At 40.3% G+C, this 23,304-nt stretch overlaps 1 protein-coding gene and 1 pseudogene across 2 annotated transcripts in view; one reads left to right on the top strand and one right to left on the bottom strand.

The window, feature by feature from the left end:
* Positions 1-1,063: 1,063 nt before the first annotated feature.
* Positions 1,064-23,304, bottom strand: part of Larp4 (La ribonucleoprotein 4) — a 58,644-nt gene continuing 36,403 nt past the window's right edge. For both annotated transcript variants that reach the window (XM_075960648.1, XM_075960649.1), the window contains exons 11-16: positions 20,050-20,262; positions 19,075-19,123; positions 17,092-17,253; positions 11,514-11,638; positions 9,856-10,024; positions 1,064-7,325 (exon numbers count right to left, since the gene is read on the bottom strand). In XM_075960648.1, coding sequence (XP_075816763.1) covers positions 6,987-7,325; positions 9,856-10,024; positions 11,514-11,638; positions 17,092-17,253; positions 19,075-19,123; positions 20,050-20,262 — 1,057 coding nt within the window. In that variant the 3' untranslated portion in view covers positions 1,064-6,986. The remainder of the gene's footprint in view (positions 7,326-9,855; positions 10,025-11,513; positions 11,639-17,091; positions 17,254-19,074; positions 19,124-20,049; positions 20,263-23,304) is intronic.
* Positions 2,541-4,788, top strand: LOC142844114 (golgin subfamily A member 5 pseudogene; annotated as a pseudogene).

Below are 23,304 nucleotides of genomic sequence, written 5' to 3'. Positions count from 1 at the left end.
AGAGAGAGCCTCTGCTCACTGACATTTGCCTTCACTAAGAAGGTAATTTCAGTGTGCTAACAGCTTCACTAAAGGACCCTGTTACTACTGAGCTAAGTGATTATAAAACAAATACCTAGTTATTTAATGTTTACTATCTAAAATAAAACTGTACCAAATTAATTTAAGATTACATAATATAATTTAAATCAGACCACATTTAGGAAAACTTTATTTCTACATTTAAAAACTTATACTAACCAAGCAATTCAGGAATAACTATGACATAATTGCCCAGAAACACCATTTCTTTTACTTTTTGCACTATAGCATGTTTAATAGATGATCTGACCTATCATATTAATTAGGTAACAGATGCTAAAACTTTTGTCTCAAACCAAAACAACCCCCAATGGGAAGGAAGAAGTAAACAAAGGACCTAAATTTATTTAAATTTCTCTACCTTGCCCAGAGGTCCTCTTTTATGTTTGTTTTGAGACAGAGTTTCACTGTGCAGCCTTTTCAGGTCTCAAATTCAGCTGCCTGTTTCCCAAGAGCTGGGATTAAAGACAGACTTTAAAACAGCCCCACTGCTGGAGAGAGGATTAAAGCACTTGCAGCTCTTGGAGAGGACTGGGGGTTAGTTCCCAGCACCCATATGGTAGTCCCTAACTGTCTGTAACTTCTGAGCTCAGCTGGCACCAGGTACATATGTGGCGCATATACATACATACATACATACATGTAAGCAAAACACCAACTCGCGCAAAATAAAATTAAGTAAACAAATAATGCCCAAACCTAAACTTGATTTGCTATATCGAGGCAGGCTATATATAATCTGTCCCAAGACAAAAATCCTTAAACTGCACATTTCCCTATCATTTTGTAGCTGACAGAGGTAGAAATGGAAATTCCCAGAATCATAAAGTTGAACTGCTATTGTTTACAAGTAAAATGCCCACCCCCCTACACAAGAGAGCTTCTGCTCTGGCTCGCACGGCAGATTAGAGTGCGCAGCATAGAAATTACTGAGAAATACGCAGTAGTAGATACACCCCACCTGGAGAAAAGAAAACCAGTCTTGCTTTTTGATAATTTTATTTTTTTCTAATTTTGTAATTGTAATTTCCCATAGCACCTTGGCAATGTTGAAAACGAATACAAATACAAAGATGTTCATTTAACAGTTTATGCATGAGTATGTGCTATACCATTGGGGGATAGTTTTGACAACAGGGACAAATCTAAGCTACGGACAAAATAGAAGCCAGGTAACTGGTTCTGACACCCCATTTCCCCACATTTATGATACGTCACTCAAGGGACACCTGAACCTGCTGAAAAAACAAAACCAGAACAATGATGTGGATGTCTCTTTACAATACTAATCAGTGTTCTGTGCTATAGAACTGAAAACAGAATGCTTGGCCCACAGCTCACAGACATCTGAGCTGCACCTTAGGACTGCCTAATAAGACATAACAAATTGTTAGTTTAAAAATAAACATTAAGATATTTAGTAATCAGGTCACTTTTAAAAGAGATTTCTAAATATCCTCATTCAGCTAATAAAAACTGGAATTTCCATGCATGTTTTTTGAAAGCCCAGACTAGCTACGTAGTATATGCCAGAGTCTAACGTTAGATTAATACCCACAAATTGTAAGGAAATATAAAAAATTAGAAAAAATCCATCATATATTATATTTATATATATTTACGTATTAAAAAAACCCTCAAAAGGAATATACTGTTTGATTTTTATCTTTTCCATAAAAAGCCAGAATTGATACTCTTAAAATATGGTTAAAATATATTGCCAACACAAACATCAGGAACTGAACCCCAGTGCTGTTCATCAACTGTGTCAAAGTAAAAGCAGCGAACATTTAAGCCAAGAGACTGATTAGTAAGGCCACACAGAACTAACAAAACTAGACACAGTGCTCCTAACTGTTCAATACTTTCTTGTTCACTTTACCCTCAGTGAAAGACACTAACTTAATTAAATCCCCAAGTCTTTGAAAAGCAAATCTAGTTATTTAAAAAGAAAAGGGAATGTAGAATATTGAAGCTACCTTAACTTTAAGAACTAAAAATAAATTAAAACTCTGCATATCATTGTATTATATGCAAAATATGCAGGTAAGACAACAACAAACCCCTCAGCATTTAAAGGTCTCGTCTGTCTCCAAAATACAGTTGGGCAAAAATTTAGATAGATCTCTATTTTAAATGCCAATGACTATATTTCACAAAATTGAGATTCCTTAGATTAGAGACAGACATTTGATATTATCAAGACAGAAGACGAGAAGGTTCTGCCATGCCCCTCTGCGTACATTCTCTATGAAGTGCAAAGTGATGAACCTGTGGGATTTTGCTCTTTCATGCAAGAACCCTAAAATACACTTTATCTACTTTTGGCCTTCAACAATGCAAGAAAATGCTAAGCCATAGGGTGAAGAGAAAACTTTGATATTCAAATTCCCCCATCTCAAGAACCAAAAGTAGTTGAAACATTATGAACACCAATCCAATTGGCTTTAATAGTAACGATGGGCAAAAGTCAGTTTCACACAACTCACAGGCATCATCAAACCTAAATCTGTTGCAATAAAATAACTGCCAAATACACACTGTGAATATATATTATATATATTACAAATTTTCATTGCCCCCCAATCCCACATACACTCCCATCAAATGGGAGCTATTTAGAAGTACTGAGGGAAATTAAAAATCCTATGCTTTAAAAAATTTTTACACTCAGTATTTTTTCAAAAGAAATTCTTCTTGAATTTCATTCAGAACTTTGAGAAGTTAGGGTTATATGTCAGTGCAGAACACTTATGGGGCCTGTGGAAGGTCCTGGGTTCAAGGGCAGCACTGCAAAAACGCAACTTGCAGTGTTTTAATGGACTACCAGTAAATCACACAAGCTTACAAGAAATTGGAAACTACATCTGTGACACCTTTCAACAAAATATTTTTCATTTTAAGTGCAAAAATAAAGTTTATAATCTTTACCAAGTGATTTTTGCAAAATGTTTATTCTATTAATCCACTGCATTCATAGGAGGTTAACACTTCAAATGTTTATCATTTCTAGGTAAACAGAACACTTTTATCATTGATGCAGCTAACGATTATTAATACTTTTAAAATGATCTAAAGTTCTCCCAATTCTTAGTACAGGTAGTTTTATTGTATGCTCCATCTGGTAGATGATTAAAAAAATAGTATTTAGAAATAATTGTTTCCAACTGAGTAAATACACCATGTTATCAACCCACCAAATCAAAAGCGTTTGCCAAGCTGAATAAGTTACAACGAAATAATTCTGGGTTACACGAATCGTGCAGTGTTTTCAAAGCTTTTAAGAATTACCCACTAACACAAATCTGACACGTAAGAGTTAACACTACTCCAGAGATCCAAAGAAACTCAAGAAGAATTAAATAAGGCAAGGGCAAGAGTTGAAAAATGGAATGTTGACCATTCAAAAAGTGATCGAATAACTCAGGAACTACGAGCCCAAGCTGATGACCTTACTGAAGCAGTGGCTGCAAAGAATTCCAGCTGGCTGTGCTCAAAGTGCGACTGCAGCAAGAGGCTGACCACGGAAGCACTGGAAGCCTTGCAGAGTGAAAAGTCACCAACAATGAAGGCAGTAGTCTACAGAACCAAGCTCTGCAAACTCTTCAGGAGAGGCTGCATGAGGTGCGTGCCACTCTGAAGAGAGCAGGAGAGCTACAAACAGATGCAGAGTGAGTTCACTGCACGCCTTAATAAAATGGAAGCGGAACATCAGAATTTGGCAGAAGCGGTTACTCTGGCAGAAAGAAAGTACTCTGAGGAGAAGGAGGTTGATGAGCTCCAGCAGCAAGTCAAGCTACACAGATGGAGCTTGGAGTCTTCTAAGCAGGAATTAATTGACCACAAGCAGAAAGCTACACAATACTCCAGTCTAAAGAAAAATTGATAAACAATTTAAAGGAAGGCTCCAGTTTTGAAGGCCTAGACAGCAGCACTGCTGGCAACATGGAGCTAGAACTTCGGCACGAGAAGGAGATGCAAACGGAGGAGATCCAGAAGCGGATGAGCCACATACATCAGCTGAGATCTGAGTTGCAGGATATGGAGGCTCAGCAGGTTGGTGAAGCAGAATCAGCAAGAGAACAATTACACGATCTGCAAGACCAGATAGCTAGGCAGAAAACCTCTAAATAAGAGCTGGAGACAAAACTGGACCAGATAAAACAGGAATTTCATTACACGGAAGAAGATCTGCATGGAACAAAGAACACCCTGTAAAGCAGGATTAAGGATTGAGAGGAACCAGCTTACCAACAAAACTTTAAGCAACAGCAGCCAGTCGGAACTAGAAAGCCGACTCCATCAGCAGACAGACACTCATCCAGCAGCAGACCATGCTAGAGAACCTCAGCACAGAAAAGAGCTCCTTAGTCTTCCAACTAGAGCACCTGGAGCCGCAGGTGCACTGTCTCCACCGGATCCTCCATTACCATGTCTGGAATTGACAGTGGTGAAGGGACATGCCTGCGCAATGTTCCTGATCTTCTTAGTAACACAGAAACTAATCTGGCAGGAATGTATGGTAAGCTTTGCAAAGCTGCTAGCTCCACTGAGCAGTTTAGTATCTGCCTGGGAATTTTTCTCTGAAGATACTCCATAGCATGAGTGTTTGTAATTACCAAATGGCTTTGCTTCACCTCTGGGGTCATGATTGTCCTGCTGGCTTACTCACCAGAAATGCACCATGACCAACAGTATGGCAAGTGAACTGAGCCATTGGTTCTCAAGTGCGCCTGCTGTTGTCCAGAGCTAGAATCTACAGAGAGACCAACGTCTAAGACTGCTCAGAATAGTGCACAAAATGGTTTCATCATGGAAAGCTTTTAATTTTATTATTCTGGTGTCTGACTCTCCCTTATTTCCATGAGAGTCTCTAAATGCAGAAAGTAATTTGACAAATTCAGCTCTGCTTTTTCTGAGTACAACTGCCCTAGAAATGGAGAGAGAGAGAGAGAGAGAGAGAGAGAGAGAGAGAGACACACACACACACACACACCTGGGGTGGTTGTTCTGTAGAGATTTTTCTATTGTAGGTGACACTGATTATGGGTTATAATCAGAGAAACTAATTGTATTTAAGAATAAAAATAAAAAGATTTCTTTTTAATAATAAAAGAGTTGGAAGGTAAGTTTCACAGTAATGCAATTTTAACTTCCATTTACATATATTACTATGATGTTTATGTCACAATGGTGCTTTCCAGTGCTCACAACTTACAATTTCAATTTGTACAAACATAACTCACTAATAGAAGGGAAGTTCTTACTATTATGAACTATCCCTAAGCAGAAAATAAACCACCACCCTACATAAAACTATAAAAAGGCTATGACTTAAGACAGATTAATGCAACATGGTTTTTCATATTTGAGCTGTTTTCTAAATACCAGCAGGTAAACTTTCCTATTTAATATATGACAGCTACAACTTTCACTGAGAAATTATGCATTTATTTTCTTCAACCACTTTTCTCGCTTTATCTCAAGTTTCTCGACTTGCTGTTTTTAGTCAATGAATTCCAAACTGTATTTTTTAGGGAAGGGGGGGAAAGAAAGATGATAAACACTGTAAAAAGAAAAAGAAGTCCCCCAAATTAGATTTTGAAATTTTTTCTTTTGTACCACTTTAAAAAAAAATCAGTTCCATTGTTTTGTCTTTCTTATATATTTTTAATTTCTTTGGAAGAAGGTCTCTCACTAGGTAGTCTTGGATAGACTGGATCTCATGTACACCAGGCAGGCATAGACCTCAGAAGCTGGGACTGGAGATGTACGCCACCACACCCAAAAGCATTCTGCTTCATTTTTAACACCAATACAAATAAATTAATGTCAGGCCAGCACCATCCTGGGATCTAAAATTCAAATTGCTTTAATAGAAGAATAAAATCTTTCAGTAATCCATTATAATGTTTAGGATGATAGTCGTATGATTTGATTAAATTGGTCAAAGTAGTGAGAAACCACAGGAAACGGTTGGTTATTTTGCTTCTGCGGTTGAAGAGTCAAAGAACAGAGACTAACAAGTAAGAAAAAAATTTGTCTCCCATTTTAAAGAGAAAAGTTTTTTAAAAAAAGTCACAGGGCACTTTGAACCTCTGAAATCTATTTGACCTATCCAGTATTCAGGTCTAAAACAGAAATTTTCAATTGTTTTTGAATAATCTCTATTTTGCTCTTGAATATCAAACTGATTGGTAGTCACAGCTGCACACACAATCAAGCTTAATAGCTAGCTCAATACAATACAATATTAGTAATGTCAAAAAACAAACTAAATTCCAAACTACAAAAGTCTACTCAAGTATTACATTCAGTTTTTAAATCATTTACTAACACGACAACAGATTTGGCTTCAATCACTTTGCACACACTCACACCCAGAACAGATCCCCAGCCACTGATCTGCTTTGCAACACAAGGCCATTTGTCAGAGACGGCATTCTTCAAGCCAAACTTTAAATAGATTAAAAAAAGTAATTTCTAATTTTTACAGAAATGTTTCTTCAAAAAATATTTTCTCTCACTCCCTCATCTCCTATACTGAAGGATGTATAATGTTTTTTTGTTTTCTCTCCCAAGCTAAATCTGAACCTTCAAAATTGATTCCAGGCAGAAAATCCCTGCAAATTAAAATCAAAAACAAAAATAGAAAAATTATATTTATATATGTGTGTGTATATATATATATATTTATATATATTTATACTGATTGGAATCCTCCAGCATTTGAAAATCATTTCGAGATGAATTTTGGGTTCCTCTTACAATTCCAAAATCCATAATATTTAAGGACATGCTTCCCATCTTTCCTGGCTACTTCCTCCCCCCCAAGACAGTTCAATATAGGCTCAAGTTTAGTGGGAAGAGAGAAGTTTCTGAGTAGCTTCTGTTACGGTTGTGTTTTACTTTGGTGATCTGGGTGGCACAAACTGCTCTTTCCCGTTACGTCGAGTCACTCCCTGAGGTATAGCCCTATGGCTAAACTGCCGTCTCTGTTCCCTGATTTTTCCAGCTGCTCCCCTGGGAATGGCACTGCCGCGGAAGCCAGAATGATCCTTACTAGCCCTTGTTTCTGGTTTCTCATATGTTTTCTCAACAGGCTTCTCAGGAGATCCATTCTCTTCATTTCTGGTGGGAGACGCAACATTGGATCTCAGTTCCCGTAGCGGCTGGACAGGAACTGGACATGGCTCTTTAGGAGGCTTCTGACACACCTCAGCATAACTTAACTTTCGAGGTTCCTATAAAAAGATAACAAATTATGGAGTATATTTCTCTGAAACATAAATAAATTATTAGCTTTAACCAAAGGGACAGTAAAAGTTAGTGTCTAGGAAAATATGTACTCTCGTGTATACTGCTATATAGAGTATAGTTAATGCCTTTAGAATTTCTCTAAGATTTCTTAAAATTATGAGGATGATGATGTTTTTCGAGATAGGGTCTCTCTGAATAGTTCTGGCTGTCTTGGAACTCAGCTTTGTAGACCAGGTTGGCCTTGAACTCACAAAGATCAAAGATCTACCTGACTGTGCCTCCCAAGTGCGATGATGAAAGGCATGCACTATAACTGCCCAGTTATCATTATTTTTGTGTATGTGTGTATGTCATGCAACACGCAACAGTTCACATGGAGTTTAGAGGACGATTTGTATGACTTAGTTCTCTCTTGACACCATGTGGGCTCTGAGGATCAAATTCAGGTTGTCAGGCCAGGCAGTGGTGGCGCACCTATAACTCAGGAGGCAACGCCAGGCGGATCTCTGTGAGTTTGACACCAGCCTGGTCTACAAGAGCTAGTTCCAGGACAGTCAGGGAAGAGTGTGTGTTAAATTCCTACCACTGAAGAACAGGTTAAACTATATAGCTGTGTGTGTTGTACTTGCCTATGTCTGCTTGAGAAATCCAGAGAATGAGGAGTATCCCCCTATTGCACTGCACCTTATTTCTAGAGACAGTGTCTTACACTGAACCTAGAAGCCAGCAAGCCCAAGGTCCTCCAGCACTGACACTCTAAGCATGTACCACTGCACCCAGCTCAGTGGGTGTGGGAACCCTAAACTTAGATCCTGAGCTTGCTCAGAAAGCACTTTAGTCACTGGACCATCTCCCCAGTCCCTAAAGATGAAATTAAACGACTCCACTGCTCTCAACACACAAAGCTTCTGTGTTATTCAGAAACCTGCTCCTGGGTTCAGGGAGCTGCAAGAACAGCAAGGGACATGACAGGACACTTAATCTGGCCATAGCCTCCTCTAGCCCCAGGAAGGAACCGCCACACTAGCTTATATTGCTCATCCCAGTCCACTTATCAAGTTGTAGCTTCCTAGCTCACCCATGCTCCCCTCACAGCTTCCTGTAGCAGCACTCACAGAACAACAGGCACTAAGTCTCTCTCCGGCTCAGCTAGAGCCAAGACTTCAGCCTGGCACCCAGACAACTACTGTAACTTGGGTAAACTGGGTATAGTCGCACACACCTTGAATCCCAACACTTGTGAAGCAATGGGGCGTATCTCTATGAATTTGAGGCCAGCTTGCTCTACACAGAGTTTCAGAACAGCTAGGGATACATGGAGAGAACCTGTCTCATCGCCGCCTCCCCACAAAGAACTTTGGGAGAAATAGAAACTATTACTCTAATACTATTACTGAATCACAAGATTACTCAACCTATTAAAGACAGCTCCTTTAGGGGAGCTGGAGAGATGGCTCAGTGGTTAAGAGCACTGAGGGCTCTTCTAGAGGTTCTAAGTTCAATTCCCATCAACCACATGGTGGCTTACTACCATCTGTAAAATAAGATCTGGCACCCTCTTCTGGCCTGCAGGCACACATGCAGACAGAAAACTGTATATAACAAATAAATCTTTTTTTTATTTTTATTTTTTTTATTATTATTTTTTTATTTTTTTGGTTTTTCGAGACAGGGTTTCTCTGTAGCTTTCAAGCCTATCCCTGGAACTAGCTCTTGTAGACCAGGCTGGCCTCGAACTCACAGAGATCCGCCTGCCTCTGCCTCCCGAGTGCTGGGATTAAAGGTGTGAGCCACCACCGCCTGGCTTTTTTTTTTAAAGGCTTCAAACTCTTTTTTGGGGGGACGACGACGACGACATAATCTCACTCTAAAGCCCAAGCTAGCATCAAATTCACTCTGTAGTTATGAGTAGCTTTGATTTCAGAGAGATCCTTCTGCCTCAGTCTTCAGAGTGATGAATTCCAGTTATACACCATTATGCCTGACCTCCCTTTTATAGTATACAATAAAAATAAAGCAATACCGCAGTCCTAATCTGTAATACTCCCAAATGACTGCTCTACCAATGTGTTATGTGAAAAGGCAGTTTAAATTTCTCTGCATTGCCTTGTCTATCCTGGAAATCACTCTGTAGACCAGGCTAGCATTGAACTCACACGAGATCCTCCTGCCTCTGACCCCACAGAGTGCTGGAATTAGAAGTGTGCACCACCACTGCCAGGATATTTAAAAAGTTTTTAAAGTACATTTTATTTATCGTGTGTGTGTGTGTAGATAAAACTTGTGCCATGGTGGGTGTAGATAAAACTTGTGCCATGGTGGGTGCATGGTGGTCAGAGGACAACAGCTTGCTGGAGTTGGTTGTCTCCTACCAAGTGAGTCCCAGATGTTAAATTCAGGGCAGCATAGCATCAGGCACATTTACTCACACTAAGCCACCTTGCCAGATCTGAAAAAATAAGTTTTCTCGTCTACCACATTGTATTTTTTTCTCATATGAACTATTCAACTTACCTGTAGATTCACAGCGGTGGGTGCACTGATGTTACTATTGCAAGGTGAAGCAGTGTCTGCCCTTGATGGCTTTGTAGTAGCTGGAGAAGAAACTGATACGGTCATCTGACTGAGAACATCCTTTGGAACTGTAGAATCCTCCAGTTGATCCTTTTCTTGCTGAGTTGTGCTGAACAAAAAAAGTGATACTAGGGTTAATTTAACACACAGGAACAGCTGAGCTACTGCTGAAAACCTTTGGCAAGAAACGGAGTGGTGGCCTTGAGTGGTGGCCCCTGGCAGGGAATCCAAACTCCAGTAGAAGCCCTACCAAACTCATGTCATATGAGCAGCAGTACTGGACTCAGAGGATTATTAAAAAGAAAAAAAAAAAAAAAGAGCTGGGAAAGAGAAAAAGGGGGGTAGATATGATCAAAATATATAAATGAGACCCCAAAAAATAAATACAAAATACATGAAAAAGAAAGTCCCAATTTTAGTTTTATCTAAATGTTTACTTTTTACATTTGGTTTGATCTGACGGAGTCTCACTGTGTAGTAGCCCTGGACATATTTGAGCTCTCTATGTAGACAGGCTAGCCTAGAACTCAGAAACCTACCTGCCACTGCCTCCCAAGTTTTGGGATTAAAGGTATGTGCTACCACATTTGGTTTATTTAGATGTATTTTTTAACTTTTATTATTTATTTTTTATGTGGATGTGTTTTGCAACCTGTATGGAGAGGTGGCTCAGCGGTTAAGAGCAATGACTGCTCTTCCAAAAGTTCTGAGTTCAATTCCCAGCAAACACATGGTGGCTCACAACCATCTGTAATGAGATCTGGTGCCCTCTTGAGGAAGAGACCTGGTCAATCGTCCTCATAAACTAAGACCGTGAAACCCAATATGGACAAGTTCATCAGAACTACCATATACGGGCTGTCCATGCGTGCTTCAGCATTGCCAGGGTATAAATTTCAAATTTCAGGTTTTGTATCACATGTGTGCCTGGTGCCCAGAGGTCAGAAGAGGGCATCAGATCCTCACTAGAGTAGGTTGTGAACAATGAATGTATGCTAGCAATTGAACTCCAGTCCTCTGTAAGAGCAACGAGTGCTCTTAACTGCTGATCCAATTCTCCAGCCAAGGATGTTTTTGGTTTGCTTTATCGAGACAGGGTTTCTCTGCTTAACAGCCCTGGATGTCCTGGAAGTAGCTCTTGTAGAGCAGGCTAGCCTTGAACTCAGAGATCCGCCTGCCTCGGCTTCCCAAGTGTTGGAATTAAAGGCATGTGCCATTACTGCCCAGTGGATTTGGTTTTTGTATGTGGATATTTGTCTGTGCTTATATGTACACAAGAGTGAAGCTACCCTCAGAATCCAAATGAGGTTATTGAATTCCCTGGAGCTAGAGTTACAGACAACTGTGTATATTGCCTGACATAGGTACTTAGAAACCAAATTCAGCTCTTTTACAAGTATGTGCTCTTAACTTCTGAGCAATCTTACCAACTCTACCCCCAACCCTTTGAGAAGGGGTCTCCATATGTAGTCAAGGCTAGACTTAAACTTTTAATCCTCTTTTCTCTGAATCCTAAGGGCTAAGATTACAGCTAGGCACTACCAGAGTAATAAAAAGTTAATGTTGAAGTTCTCTTACTGTGAAAAAGAAAAAAGTACCTTAACACAGGAAGCTCAGTTGGACACGAAGGACCGGGACTTCTGCTGAGTTGCTGGGCAGAAGCACTGTCTGCCTGATCATCCTCTGCAGGAACTGGGCAACTAACTCTCAAGTCTTCATTGTCCTAAAAGTCCAAAGAGTTTGAAATCACATTTGAACATTTTAATAAAAAAGATAAACAACTGTCCAGCAAGTACTGAAAGTATGAACAATTCAACCGTAAATAAGACTGCTTTATACTATAATAAAGAGGTGTTCAAGAGCCGGGTGCGGTGGTGGCGCACGCCTTTAATACTAGCACTCAGGAGGCAGAGGCAGGTGCACCTCTGTGAGTTCCAGGACAGCCAGGACTACACAGAGAAAAACCCTGTCCCAAAAAAACAAACAAAATCTAGCAGTTAAATAAACAGTTATTATATGACCTTTCAACCAATTCTACTCATGCTACCTAAAAGTAATAATATAATAATAATAGGGATTGGAGAGATGGCTCAGTGGTTAAGAGCAAAGGCTGCTCTTCCAGAGGTCCTGAGTTCAATTCCCAGCAACCATATGGTGGCTCACAACCTTCTGTAATGAGATCTGGCACCCTCTTCTGGCGTGTGGGCATGCATGCAGGCGGAATGCTGTATACATAATAAATAAATAAATCTTAAAAAAAATAATAATAAAGTGTCAATGGGGCTGGAGAGATGGTTTGGAGGTTAAGAACACTGATTATTCTCCTAAGTCTTGAGTTCAATTCCCAGCAACTATATGGTGGCTCACAACCATCTATAGTGAGATCTGGTGCCCTCTTCTGGCCTGCAGGAATACATGCCAGCAGAACACTGTATAAATATATTTTTTTAAAATGTGCCCAAATAACAATGAAATTTATCTTACATAAGAAAAAGTCTAGTTAGGCATTCTGCCATACTTAGACTACAGGAAATTTCATGCAAATAATCTTCATGAGCCAAAAAAGGAAACCACCCAATGCAAATCAAGTGGTAAATGTATAAACATAGCCAGGTATGATTCAAAGAACATGAACCTTGAGGACACTCTGCTAAACAAAATAAGCCATGTCACAGAAAAATAAGCAGTGTATGATTTCATCTGAGATACCTACAAGAGTCAACTCAAAGACAGAAAGCAAAGGCTTGTTGCTGGGGGTAGGGGGAATAGCTGAGCACAAGGGCTGACTCTACACTCCAAACCCTGAGAGGCTAAGGCAGGACCACAAGTACAAGGCCAGCCTGATCTACTCAGTGAGCTCCAGCTTAGTATATGCCACCGAAGGTGATCCTGCCTCAAAAAAAGAAAAAAAAAAAAAAAGGAAGCAAAACAAGGGCTGGAGAGTTGCTTCAGCGGGTTAAGAGAACAGGCTAAATTCCTTGGCATCCATGTCATCTCGCAACTGTATTGAAATAGTTAACACAGTAAATTTTTTGTTTGGGCCCACAAATTACTCTGCTGCTGGGGCCATACTGATCTGGGCGGCCTTTACTGCCACCTGGGATCATGGTGACAACCAGGCCAGGATGCTGCCAAGGACCATGTCGGAGTCTGTGGTCTTACTGTGGCTAAGGTCTATGCTGATATTTGATGCACCTGTTACCATCGAAGGTCATGCAGACGCCCGAGATAGAAGGCCATGTTCATGTCTCTAGGTCATACTGCTGCTGGGGCAATGGTGACACCCAGACCTAGCTGCTGCTTCTATGGCTGGGGTCTGGGCTGAAGTCAGGGTTCTGTATTGCCACCGAAGGTCACATAAAGGCCCAGGGTTAGGACCACAATCTGAGAGGCCTTGGTGGTGTCCAGCAGTCAATCCAGACATCAGAACAATCACACCAGAGTGACCTTTCCTTCACCCAGAGGCAGGGTGTCATCCATGCCAAGATGCCACCAAGGGCCATGTCTGGATGCATGGACCATTTATATCTGGGGTCTGTGTCACCTCAGAAGACCTAGGAACCATGCCAGATGAAATCAGAGACCATGCTGAGCCGGCACCACAATTTGTTGGCCTTGCCTCTCACTGGACATTATAGTAAGAGAGCTGGCCCCTGCACGAAGGCTAGCCAGCTCCCACTCCTCACTACAGGCCAGGGTGAACAGACTCTTAGGGCATGTAAGCAGGGGAGCTGACTCTACTTCCTCACCTGAGGTGGGTGGTCCCACAGCCACAGGATATTCTAGGAGTTCTGGTGAGGATCCAGTGATGATGGTGTACAAGAAACCAGAAGACTTGAACCAGACCAGTGACTTCGTAGCAATGAACATTTGACAGTAAAACTGATGGAGTAAAGGGGTATACTAAATGGCATACTGAAGCCTCCAATGTCAGCAGGATGAATAAGGTGTTGGAGAGGCAGGAAAGAAGGAGAAGCAAAGATATTTTTCTGTTGTTGGTTTTTGGAGACAGGGTTTCTCTGTGTAACAGACCTGGCTATACTAATAACTCACTTTGTAGACCAGGCTGGTCTTGAACTCACAGAGATCCACCTGCGTCCGGAGTGCTGGGATTAAAGGTGTGTGTGCGGCACCACCATCTGGCCTCTGGCCTCGCTTTGGATTTTTTTGTTTTGTTTTTGCTTTAGTTTGCGTGCTTGCTTACTTTATTTCCTGTTGGAGGGGGTGCAGCAGGGATGAGGGGAAAATATGGGAGGACCAGGAGGCAAGCAGAATTGGGGTGCATGATGTGAAAATCTCAAAGAATATAAAGAAGTTAAAAATAATAATAATAATAATAATAATAATAAAAATCTGTCAACTTGGGTAAAGGGAAGCAATAAAATTGTCACTACAAAATCAAAATAATGCTTTTAAGTAAAAAGACAGAATAAGAAGAATAAATAAAGAGGGAATACACATGTTGCTGCTAAAATACCGAGGTGTTTCCAACCCACAGGTGTAGAATGGGATTATGGGGAGAAGCACACATCACTTTCAAAATGTACATACATGCCAGTTGTGGTTGAAAAGGCCTGCAATCTCAGCACATGAGAGTTGGCGGCCAGCCTGCAGTAGATGGCTACTTTGTGTGCCACTGAAGCCATGACAGGTTCTAATTTTAATACAGTTTAATTAGATTGTGCAGTACAAAAAGAATAGAACTGCTGAAATAATTACACTGTTTTCAAATACATAAGTATGTAGGTATGTATGTATGTTTTTTCAGGGTTTCTCTATGGATCCCTGGCTGTGCTGGAATTTACAGAGATTTGCGTGCCTCTGCCTCCTGAGTGCTGGGATTCAAGGTGTGCAGCAAGCACCACACCCTGGCCCAAGATATTTTTAGAGATATATTTGTGTTACTTTTAAAATTACGTGTATGTGTGTGTAGGTACTGCATGTGAGTGAGATGCCTCAGAGGCCTGAAGTATCAGACTCCCCTGGATATGGAGTTACAAGTGGTTGTGAGCCACCATGTGGGTGCTGGGAGCCAAACTCAAGCCCACGGCGAGACCAGTAGAACTCAACCACTGAGCTATCTCTCCAGCATCATTTTAAACAGTATTTTTAGTAACAGGAAACAGCAAAATACCTTTAGTCTAAGGGGAAATGATTTGATTGAGAACTATACCCAGAGAAAAACTAATCAAATATGAGAGAAGAAAAACATTTTTAGGGGGCTGGAGAGATGGCTCAGTGGTTAAGAGCATCGCCTGCTCTTCCAAAGGTCCTGAGTTCAATTCCTGGCAACCACATGGTGGCTCACAACCATCTGTAATGAGGTCTGGTACCCTCTTCTGGCCTGCAGACATACACACAGACAGAATATTGTATACATAATAAATAAAAAAATATTTAAAAACAAAAAAGAAAAACATTTTTAGATAGGAAATGTATATAAAATCCTCCTTCCTTTCTAGACTGTGTGAGCCTAACTAATCTGCTCACCAGTCCTCCCCCTCCTACCATTCTTTATTATCTCCCTTTTCTACTCATCAATTATTTAATTCTTCAAGATAGGCTTTCTCTGTGTGTAACCATGGCTGTCCTTGAACACAGATACCCGACTCCATAGTGCTGGAATGAAACATCCTGGGCAATTAATTTTTAATACTTTTTATTTTATGTGTTTGGAACATCATTATACCCTCCCCCTTTCTTACCGCTGTTTAGTATTTCCTCTCTTGTACCCCATTTTTCTTATAGTCTCTTTCCATCTTTCCTTTCCTAATTACTTTTAGTCCTTCCCTCCTGATCCTTGTATTGCTCTGCCAACTTTAAAATCTAAAAAGGAGGAAATTTACACTTAGGACTTGTGACCCCAGCACTCAGGAGGATAAGGAGAAGATTCACTGTGCCAGATTAGCTGGTTCTACACAGCAAGTTTCAGGCCATCTCCGTTAGTCAGGCAGGCAGGAGCACACAGAGGCACCTTTCCTAAAACCCCAAAAAAGGGCTAGGGGGGAGGGCATAGTGGGTAAAAAATTACAATGCAAGGCTGACACTTTAAATCTGACTCCTCAGAACTCACACAAAAATAGCTGCAGCACTGTGCACATGAATGAATCACCGTGCAGATGAGAGGTGATCAGAAGGAATATTGCAGTAGTGAACGAGAGAGACCATTTGAAACAAGGTGGAATAAGAAACAAAGCTATGATCTAGTGCTCTCTCAAAAATGTGTGTACGCGTTCTCTCTCTCTCTCTCTAGCATGTGCGCTCCACCCTCAAAACCTAGGCTGGAGGCCGCCACCACCACAGAAGCCAAGTCTACCTGGTAATCCCTTTTACTTGGTGTATTTTATCACCAACGACAACCCTATCTGTAGCATGTGAATTAGAAACACAGAACTAACGAGGGGGGAAATGTCAAGTAGAATGTAGTTTCAGAGACTGATGTTCTGCATTTTAGGCTACAGTATGTCTATGTACTATTATAACTAATAGCCACATTAGGACTAGGGCCTCAGTGGGTAAACCTGCTCGATGCACAAAGCTGGCGACCTCAGTTGACCCCTGGAACACACAGTAGAAGGAAAGAACTGACTTCTGAAAGTTGTCTTCTGAGCCCCGTATATGTGCCTTCTCCCACAGACTTTATACACACATACACTAAGAAATTAAGGTAGAAGACAAGAAAAATTTATGAGATCTGTGATTCCAGATAAGGAGAGAGGCCCATACTAAAAAATAGTGCCAGACATTGTGGACATGCCTACAATGCCAGAATCTCAGCACTGGGACAGCTGGGTAGGAGAATGCCTGGGCTATGCAGCAAGACTCCCCCCAAAAAATTGGTTGGCATCTACTTAGAAAGTCTGAATTTACCAAGTTATCTTAGAATTTATTACATCGCTAGCTAAATATAGGCACTTTTGTGGAAATGACTCTTCTTTTCCCCATTAACATAAGCTACCAAACTGAGCTGACCTACACAAAAACCAAGGGACACTTCCTTGCTACTTGGAGTTTTATAATACATCTTTTTAAAACTCTCAAAATATGGTGAAAATTCTAATAACTGAAATTATAAAACAAATAATTAAATGCAAGTGCGAATTTATATAATAGCCCTGATAAATATAAATATAATCCCAGACAGTAAAAGAACAGATGGGACACTTCAGTGTTTACCTTTTCTTTGTAGACACCTTTAACAACATCAGACATTCTATTCTCCAGAACAAGCTCATCTGGCATTCTTGACGAACTTCCAGGTAAGGGAGGAAAATTTGTAGCTAGTAAGTCAAACTTTGGTGTTGGAGCCTTCACTTCAATTGTTGAAGGCTGAGGTCTCTATAAAACAAACGGTCAAACAGGTCATGTGCCTAACATTTTCTCTACTCCCAAAGCTGTAAGAAAAGCAGGACTTCGCCGGACGGTGGTGGCGCACGCCTTTAATCCCAGCACTTGGAAGGCAGAGGCAGGTGGATCTCTGTGAGTTCGAGACCAGCCTGGTCTACAAGAACTAGTTCCAGGACAGGCTCCAAAACCACAGAGAAACCCTGTCTCGAAAAACCGAGAGAGAGAGAGAGAGACAGAGAGAGAGAGAGAGAGAGAGAGAGAGAGAGAGAGAGAGAGAGAGAGAGAGAGCAGGACTTCTAAAGGGCACAGAGCCACACTGCCTTAAGAATTCCTGGATCTTTATCTCAGTCTTAGCTCCCTCTTCTGTTTCCTCCTCCCCCCTCCCCCCTTTTTTTTTTCTGTTTTTGTTTTTGGAGACAAGATTTCTTTGTGTAGCCCTGGCTGGTCTCAAATGCATGAAGATCCGCCTGCTCCACCTCCAGAGTGCTGGGATTTAAGGTGCGCACCACCAACCACTTCAAAGCCCTTCTGCTTTCTTTTGAAAACTCTGCCACATCTCTTAACTCCTAGCCAATGCCTATAATTCTTTGCTTCCTACTTTCTTCTAAAGCCCTCTTCCATCACAAAAGTAAAGAAATAAAACCACTGTGACCCTACTTTTAATCCTTTCATATAATCTCCAGACAGAACAATATCCCTCCTGATACACATCATGCTTAGAAAGTTCATCTCTCCTTTCAACCTATCAGTATATGTATGTGTGTGTGTGTGTATATCCATCCTCCAAGAAAACTCCCATTCTATTTCTTACCATTTCCTCATTACTGAATGCAAACTGCAAATCTCCCTCCCATCCCCATGCTTTACTGGAACTTGTAGGGCAAACTGACCTTGAAACTGTGAATTTCCACCAGCCTCTGGCTTTTGAGTCCTGGGATTAAGGGCATGTAACCACTACTACTTTTTAAAAATTATTTTAAACAATATTTTGGTGTGGGTGTTTGGCTATATGTATATCTGTGTACTGTGTGTGCTTGGTCACCAAGGAGGCCAGAAGAAGGCATCAGATCCTGACTAAGGCACCTGATAATTAGACAAATTAAGCAAATATAACACATCTTTACATAGTTAAAGCATTCTTTCACACCAGACAGGAGCTGGGAAGTTGAAGCAGTAAGACTGAGTTTGAAGCCAGTATGGGCTCTACAATGAAACACTGCCTAAACACAAACAACAAGTAACAGTAATGTAATAAACCTTCAAATTTAATTACCTCTCCTGCTTCTTTTTAATACAGGTTCTCACAATGGATCCCTGGCTGGTCTAGAACTTACTATGTAGACTAGACTGGCGAGAACTGCCTCTTTCTGGGAGCTGAAATTAAAGGCAAGCACCACACCTGGGTCAAATTACTTTTTAAGCAACTTGAACATGCTAGACATAAAATCTTAGCAATACGCCAAGCAGTGGTGGCACGTGCCTTTTAATCTCAGCATTTGGGAGGCAGAGGTAGTGAATCTCTGAAAATTCAAGATCAGCCTGGTCTACACAGTGAGTTCAGGACAGCCAAGGCTGTTAAACAGAGAAACCCTGTCTCCAAAAACAAAACAAAACAATTAGCAATACAACTCCAGACAGCTAACTAGACACTAGAGGGTGAATAATTGAGCCAGATCAATATCAGGCTCAATTATTTTTGTTTGAATAACCTACAAAATAAAACCAGAAAGAAAAGACAGACCAAAAGGAATAATAATAGTGAAGGTATAAAAAGGAAATACTAGTGAAGGTTTAAAAAGGAAAAGTACTTACTGGGACCCTGTCATCATCTCTTCGCCTTCGACCTCTGAAAAGAGCCCTCCTTTGAACAAAAAAAATGCATATAAAATTCTTGAAATATACACTTATTTTCTAACAAAGAAATCTACTTAAAATATTTAATTTTTCAAAATAGGTGCTATTCTTCCATTATTCCTTAAAAAACTAAGTAAAAAATTTTTTTTGAAGAGATCTTGAGCTAATACAAGAAATTTCACTAACTACCACTACCACAATGTTAGCTGGACCCATTTCTATTATAACACATCTTCCAAATCAAAAGCATTGAAGTCTGATTTAGACAGAATAGTCAAAATAGCCCTCTGCTCTTACAGCTGATAACTAAGAAGAAATTGAAACTAGAAGGCAGAACCAGACATGGAGATGTACACCTTTAATTCCAATCCTTTTAGAAGGCAGAGGCAGGTGAATCTTTGGGAGTTTTGTGTCCAATCTAATTTCTACTTGGCAAGTTCTAGGCCAGGCAGGGATAAAAACAACACCCCCCCCTGAAAAAAAACACACCACCAAAGAAAAAAACCCAATGATTCAAATGTAAAGAAGTAGCTTGGTGGTAGTACTTAAATGAGATGTTTGATGCCTAGCAGTGCCAAACCCTTCAAACTGAAATGAAACCTTCCCAAGGCCTATTAACTTATAAGAACAATGAATTCATTTTTTAAAAGATTATTTATTTATTATGTATACAATATTCTGCCTGCATGTGTAGCTGCGCCCCAGAAGAGGGCACCAGATTTCATTATAGATGGCTGTGAGCCACCATGTGGTTGCTGGGAATTGAACTCAGGACCTCTGGAAGAGTTAGTGTTCTTAAATGCTGAGCCATCTCTCCAGCCACCGATGAATTTATTTAAGATAATCACACACCAATTAAAATAAGAACAAAAATTACCAGATAGTTTTCAACATTGAAGATCAGCATATTATGATTAAATCAAGTTTCCTTACCTGCCTCTAACAAGGTCCCCATTCTGTTCCACCTGTAAAATGGGAGCTTCCTTTGGAAGATAAGCTTGTTCTTGACTCCCTGTTACTGTAGAGTTATGCCGTTCAGAGAGAAAGGTCCTTGAACTAGATTTGCTTAATGGTCCATCCCCCAATGACACAGAGCCCTCTGCTGAGTGTTCTGAACCACTGGATGACCTAAAATGAGGCTTCACACTAAATAAAAAAAAACATACAAAGAATAAAGCAAGAAAATGTTAAACCTCTTAGGTAATATTTTTAAGAAAAGGCAAAGGAATTTCCACAACATGTAATGTGGGGGGGGGGGGGAGGGAGATGAAGTGTCACATAAAGCTACTTCTACCTCAGCATCAATAGCAAGGCTAGTGGTGCATGCCTTTAACCCAGCACTAAGGAGACAAAGGCAGGATAATCTTTGTAAGCTTTAGGCCAGCCTGGTCTACATATGAAATTCCAGGATATTCAGGGCCACAATAGAGTAACTGTCTCAAAAAAAAATAGCAACAAAACCACAGTTAGGATTTTACTGGTATTCAAAAAATTTTTCAAAAACAACAACAACAAAACAAACAAGCAAAACAAAACCAAAAGGCGTTATGTTTACTAACAAGGCTACAGCAGGCCTCTGCTAAAGGTAAAACCACCAGTGGGGGCCACACAAACAAACAAAAACCACAACTTACTCTTGTATTGGGCGGCCAAAAACATTGTGTTTGTTTTTATATATTTATATCACACACATAGGAAAATGCTGCTTATTAATATTAGGGGAAAATACCAGAAGAGACAGGACTAGAAAGACCTTATCTACAAACAACTAAAAATCAAAACCCAACCAGAGACCAGTGGTGGCAGCCTTTAATACCAGCACTTCAGAGGCTGAGAAGGTGGATCTCTGTGAGTTCAAGGCCAGCCTAGAAGAATCTTGGCACTCTAGCCGATGAAAAAGAAAATGCAGGATTTATAACTGGTATGCTGTTGCAGTTTATATGCCACTTCTTTCAGCCTTTTCTACAGACATAAATTCATAGTAACAACGGTGTCATTTCTGGGCTTTCTGAGCAGAACTGAAACATCACAAATAATTAGAACATAAACAGGTATTAACTCTAACAACTTTTCCAACCAAACCAAAATTCACAACTTGCCCCACAAACCTCACTGACAAAGCCTTAATTTACTCCTCAGGCACTATGAAAAGACAAGGTTAAAAATCTTTGTAAAAGTAACTCTAAAATGATGCTTCAAAAAATATTTCAGTAAGTTTGAAGCGAGCCTGGTATATAGAGCTAGCTCCAGGACAGTCAGGGCTACACAGAGAAACCCTGTCTCGAAAACCACACACAAAAAAATTGTTATATTTTCAAAGTAACAAAAATTACAGTATATTCTTTAAAGGAGTTTAAAAATAGTTAAATCTTTTTCTAAAAATATCTTGGTAAGGTAAACTGCACTGTTTCCATGGAGCTCTCATTCACCAAATTCCACTGTGCATTGTACAGGTCTAAGACACAAGTTTATTTATATTTATTAAATAGCCCTCAGCTCTCATACTGATAGGAACTGAACAATCACAGTCCAGGCACTACAAATAAAATAAAGTAGAAAAAAAATAAAGTAGAAAAGTGTCTAGACTTTTGCAAGTTAGTCCCATTCTCACTAGGTTAGGATTCTTGATTATCACTGGGCTATCAAAAGTTGAAAACAAGTTGCAAAAAAGTACTAAACTAGACAAGGAATGTATGTGTGTAACTCAAGCAAGAAGATGGAGATGCAAGAGGATCGAGAGTTTAAGGACATTCTTGACCACATTACATGTTTCCAAGCTAGAAACCATGTCTGGAAAAATAAAATATAAATAATACCAACAAAACTCAAACATATAGATAAAACAAAACACTAAAACAAACTAACAACCCAAAAAGGGGTGTGGTAGTGCATGCTTTAATCCCACAACTCTAGAGGCAGAAGCCAGCCTGATATATGGAGTTACAGAAGAAAGACTCTTTCTGCCGGGCGGTGGTGGCGCACGCCTTTAATCCCAGCACTCGGGAGGCAGAGGCAGGCGGATCTCTGTGAGTTCGAGGCCAGCCTGGTCTACAAGAGCTAGTTCCAGGACAGGAACCAAAAGCTACAGAGAAACCCTGTCTCGAAAAATCAAAAAAAAAAAAAAAAAAAAAAAAAAAGAAAGACTCTTTCTTTGACTTTCTTTCTCTTCCTCTCCCTCCTCCCTACACCCCTCCCTCCCTCTTCTTTTCCCCTTTCTGTCCCTCTCTCTTCAGGGGAAAGTGCAAATGCAGTCTGCAATCAAAACAAAAACATACAGAGAACTGAAGGGATGGGGCCTTTAACTGAAAAGGGCCTGACCATCCATCGCTCCTTAGAAGCAAGAAAGAAGCAAAGATTAGGCTGGTAGTAAAGGCTAGTATTCCAGAATTTTAATAAGAAGGTATTCCTATTGTTTTTTGTAGGAGATAGCTTAGCAGGTAAAAATCTGGCCTTGGGAACCAATATAAAAGCCAGATGTGGTGGCATATGCAATCCCAACACTCTTTTTCAGGCATGAGAAACAGACAAGAGAACTGCCCAGAAACTAAAGAGCCAGATAGACTGAGTATGAGCAGTGATACCAACAAGGGACCTGACTCAACAAGTGGAGGTAAAAACAGACTCCTCAAGTTGTCCTCTGATGCCCACATGCATGCCATGGCACACATGAATACAAGAAAGAACTGTACACACAGGGTTGCATGCATTGTGTGCACACTTATTGTGCTGGAGATTAAAATCCAGGGCCTTAATTAAGCAAGGCAAGAGTACTACAACTGAACGACACGCCAAATCCTGTAGGCTTGGTTTTGTTATTTATTATTTTAAGTGTATGGATGTCTTAACTGCATGTATATCAGTTTAGAACAGAGGGAGTTATATCCTCCAAACTAGAGTCATAGATGGTTGTGAGCCACTGTGGGGGTGTTAGGAATTAAACCTGTATCCGCTGTAAGAACAGCCAGTGGTGCTAAGCAATCTCTCCAGCCTCTCCAGTCTAGTCCTATACTTTTAAGACAAACATTTGAAAAAATCAGTACTTTTCCTAAAAAAAAAAAAAAAACACCACAACTTGTGTATGTTGGGGAGGAAACTCTGTTAGTTACGTGCTTACTTTACAAGCACAAGGATCTAGGTTCAATCCCCAGAATTCATATAAAAAAATGAACTGGTAGTTGAGTGGTAGCG

The sequence above is a fragment of the Microtus pennsylvanicus genome, chromosome 2 (genome assembly GCF_037038515.1).
Source record: "Microtus pennsylvanicus isolate mMicPen1 chromosome 2, mMicPen1.hap1, whole genome shotgun sequence".
Classification (NCBI taxonomy): domain Eukaryota; kingdom Metazoa; phylum Chordata; class Mammalia; order Rodentia; family Cricetidae; genus Microtus; species Microtus pennsylvanicus.
This window is presented reverse-complemented; position numbering and strand designations above follow the sequence as displayed.